Source organism: Penaeus japonicus, unplaced genomic scaffold (genome assembly GCF_977035675.1).
Source record: "Penaeus japonicus unplaced genomic scaffold, GWHDUDI00000001_assembly GWHDUDI00000035, whole genome shotgun sequence".
Taxonomy (NCBI): Eukaryota; Metazoa; Arthropoda; class Malacostraca; order Decapoda; family Penaeidae; genus Penaeus; species Penaeus japonicus.
Genome location: NW_028234437.1, coordinates 3,173,914 through 3,176,413, shown reverse-complemented (window position 1 = coordinate 3,176,413; position 2,500 = coordinate 3,173,914). Strand labels below are relative to the sequence as shown.

General features: G+C 43.1%; 1 protein-coding gene across 1 annotated transcript in view; it reads left to right on the top strand.

Annotated features, from left to right (window-relative positions):
• The window catches only part of LOC122257834 (uncharacterized), a 17,405-nt gene that overhangs the window by 5,546 nt on the left and 9,359 nt on the right, over positions 1-2,500 (top strand). Inside the window, exons 3-5 of the mRNA XM_086531151.1 lie at positions 1-22; positions 692-835; positions 1,354-1,512. The exon at positions 1-22 is cut by the window's left edge and continues 65 nt beyond it. Coding sequence (XP_086387277.1) covers positions 1-22; positions 692-835; positions 1,354-1,512 — 325 coding nt within the window. The remainder of the gene's footprint in view (positions 23-691; positions 836-1,353; positions 1,513-2,500) is intronic.

Sequence of the window (2,500 nt, the reverse complement as noted above, 5' to 3'; positions counted from 1 at the left end):
CCTTGTTATTGAAAAGTTACAGGTAATGCTTTAGTTTGTCTGTTGTTTTTTTTACGTTGCCTTGGTGATTGAGATATCAATAGCAGATGTTTAAATATGTGTGGTTTGGAATTCAAAGTAAATATGAGTGAGAGAGATTTCAGTTTACAGGTCCATAGAAGTTTTCTTTTGTGGTGTGTTGTTGAGTGATCACCCCGTAGGGCAAAGTTGAGAGAGAGAGAGAGAGAGAGAGAGAGAGAGAGAGAGAGAGAGAGAGAGAGAGAGAGAGAGAGAGAGAGAGAGAGAGAGAGAGAGAGAGAGAGAGAGAGAGAGAGAGAGAGAGAGAGAGAGAGAGAGAGAGAGAGAGAGAGAGAGAGAGAGAGAGAGAGAGAGAGAGAGAGAGAGAGAGAGAGAGAGAGAGAGAGAAAGATAAAGAGAGAGAGAGAGAGAGAGAGAGAGAGAGAGTCAGAGAGAGAGAGAGAAAGGAAAAGAGAGAGTAAGAGACAGAGACAGAGAGAGAGACAGAGACAGAAACAGAGAGAGAGAAAGAAAGAGATAGATAAAGAAAGAGAGAGAGAGAGAGAGCAAGAAAGAAAGAGAAAGACACAAACGCACACACACACACACAGATAGATGGGTAAATCAATCACCGCATAACCACAAGCCAACAGCAAACCATAAGACCCATTGATGAACAGCCTCTTCGTCACAGGTGGAGCGAGTGGACGGCGGTGGTCTCAGCATCCAAGGGGTGGCACTGGCATCCAACTGCCACGTGACCCTCTGTGTGTTTGGAATCTTTTTCCTCTTGGCTGGCATCATTCTTTCGTATGTCAGCTACAGCATCAGCATGACGGTAAGCCATAAACTTTATATATATATATATATATATATATATATATATATATATATATATATATATATATATATATATATATATATATATATATATATATATATATATATATATATATATCTTTGTTACTCTATAAAGATTTGATGGATTGATGTTACTATAATACTGTAAAAAAAAGAAAAAAAAGAAAATGGAATTGACATCTTACAAAATGATTTAAAGATAATTTATTTATACCTGTCGTTCTTTGTATTTATAAGATAGATATCGTTTAGCTATAAAGTGTCGTCTTGAGAGAAGATCAAGAAGAGAGAGAGAGAGAGAGAGAGAGAAAGAGAGAAAGAAAGAGAGAAAGAGAGAAAGAGAGAAAAAGAGAAAGAGAGAGAAAGAGAGAGAAAGAGAAAGAATTAGAAAAAAAAGACAACGAAAAAAAATAAATAAAAATAATAACAAAGACAAAGATAAAACCGAAAAAAAGAACAACAACAAATAAACACCCCAACACTCTTTCTCCCCAGGAGGACGACCCCCAACCCCTGGAAAGCGAAAACCGCAAAAAGAACAAAAACGACCACGAGTCCAGCGTCGTGCAGATGCGCATCATCGGCCCGTCCTTCCTCGCTCTCGGATTGCTCATGCTCTTGCTCGGCTGCTCCTTCTACGGACTCGCCAGGAAGGTGGGTGGGAGGGCCTCTTTATCCAAGGGCTGGTCGTCGAGGAACTCTTCATTCAAGGGCTTGTCGTCGAGGAACTCTATTCAAGGGCTTGTCGTCGAGGGCGTCTTTATTCAAGGGCTTGTCGTCGACGGTCTCTTTTTTAAAGGGCTTGTCGTCGAGGGCCTCTTTATTCAAGGGTTTGTCGTCGAGGAACTCTTTATCCAAGGGCTTGTCGTCGAGGGCCTCTTTATTCAAGGGTTTGTCGTCGAGGAACTCTTTATTCAAGGGCTTGTCGTCGAGGAACTCTTTATTCAAGGGCTTGTCGTCGAGGAACTCTTTATTGAAGGGCTTGTCGTCGAGGAACTCTTTATTCAAGGGCTTGTCGTCGAGGGCGTCTTTATCCAAGGGCTGGTCGTCGAGGAACTCTTTATTGAAGGGCTTGTCGTCGAGGAACTCTTTATTGAAGGGCTTGTCGTCGAGGGCCTCTTTATCCAAGGGCTTGTCGTCGAGGGCGTCTTAATCCAAGGGCTTGTCGTCGAGGAACTCTTTATTCAAGGGCTTGTCGTCGAGGGCGTCTTAATCCAAGGGCTTGTCGTCGAGGAACTCTTTATTGAAGGGCTTGTCGTCGAGGGCCTCTTTATTAAAGGGTTTGTCGTCGAGGAACTCTTTATCCAAGGGCTTGTCGTCGAGGGCCTCTTTATTAAAGGGCTTGTCGTTGAGGAACTTTTTATTCAAGGGCTTGTCGTCGAGGGCCTCTTTAACCAAGGGCTTGTCGTCGAGGGCCTCGTTATTAAAGGGCTTGTCGTCGAGGAACTCTTTATTCAAGGGCTTGTCGTCGAGGAACTTTTTATTCAAGGGCTTGTCGTCAAGGAACTTTTTATTCAAGGGCTTGTCGTCGAGGAACTTTTTATTCAAGGGCTTGTCGTCGAGGAACTCTTTATTCAGGGGCTTGTCGTCGAGGGCCTCTTTATTCAAGGGCTTGTCGTCGAGGAACTCTTTATTAAAGGGC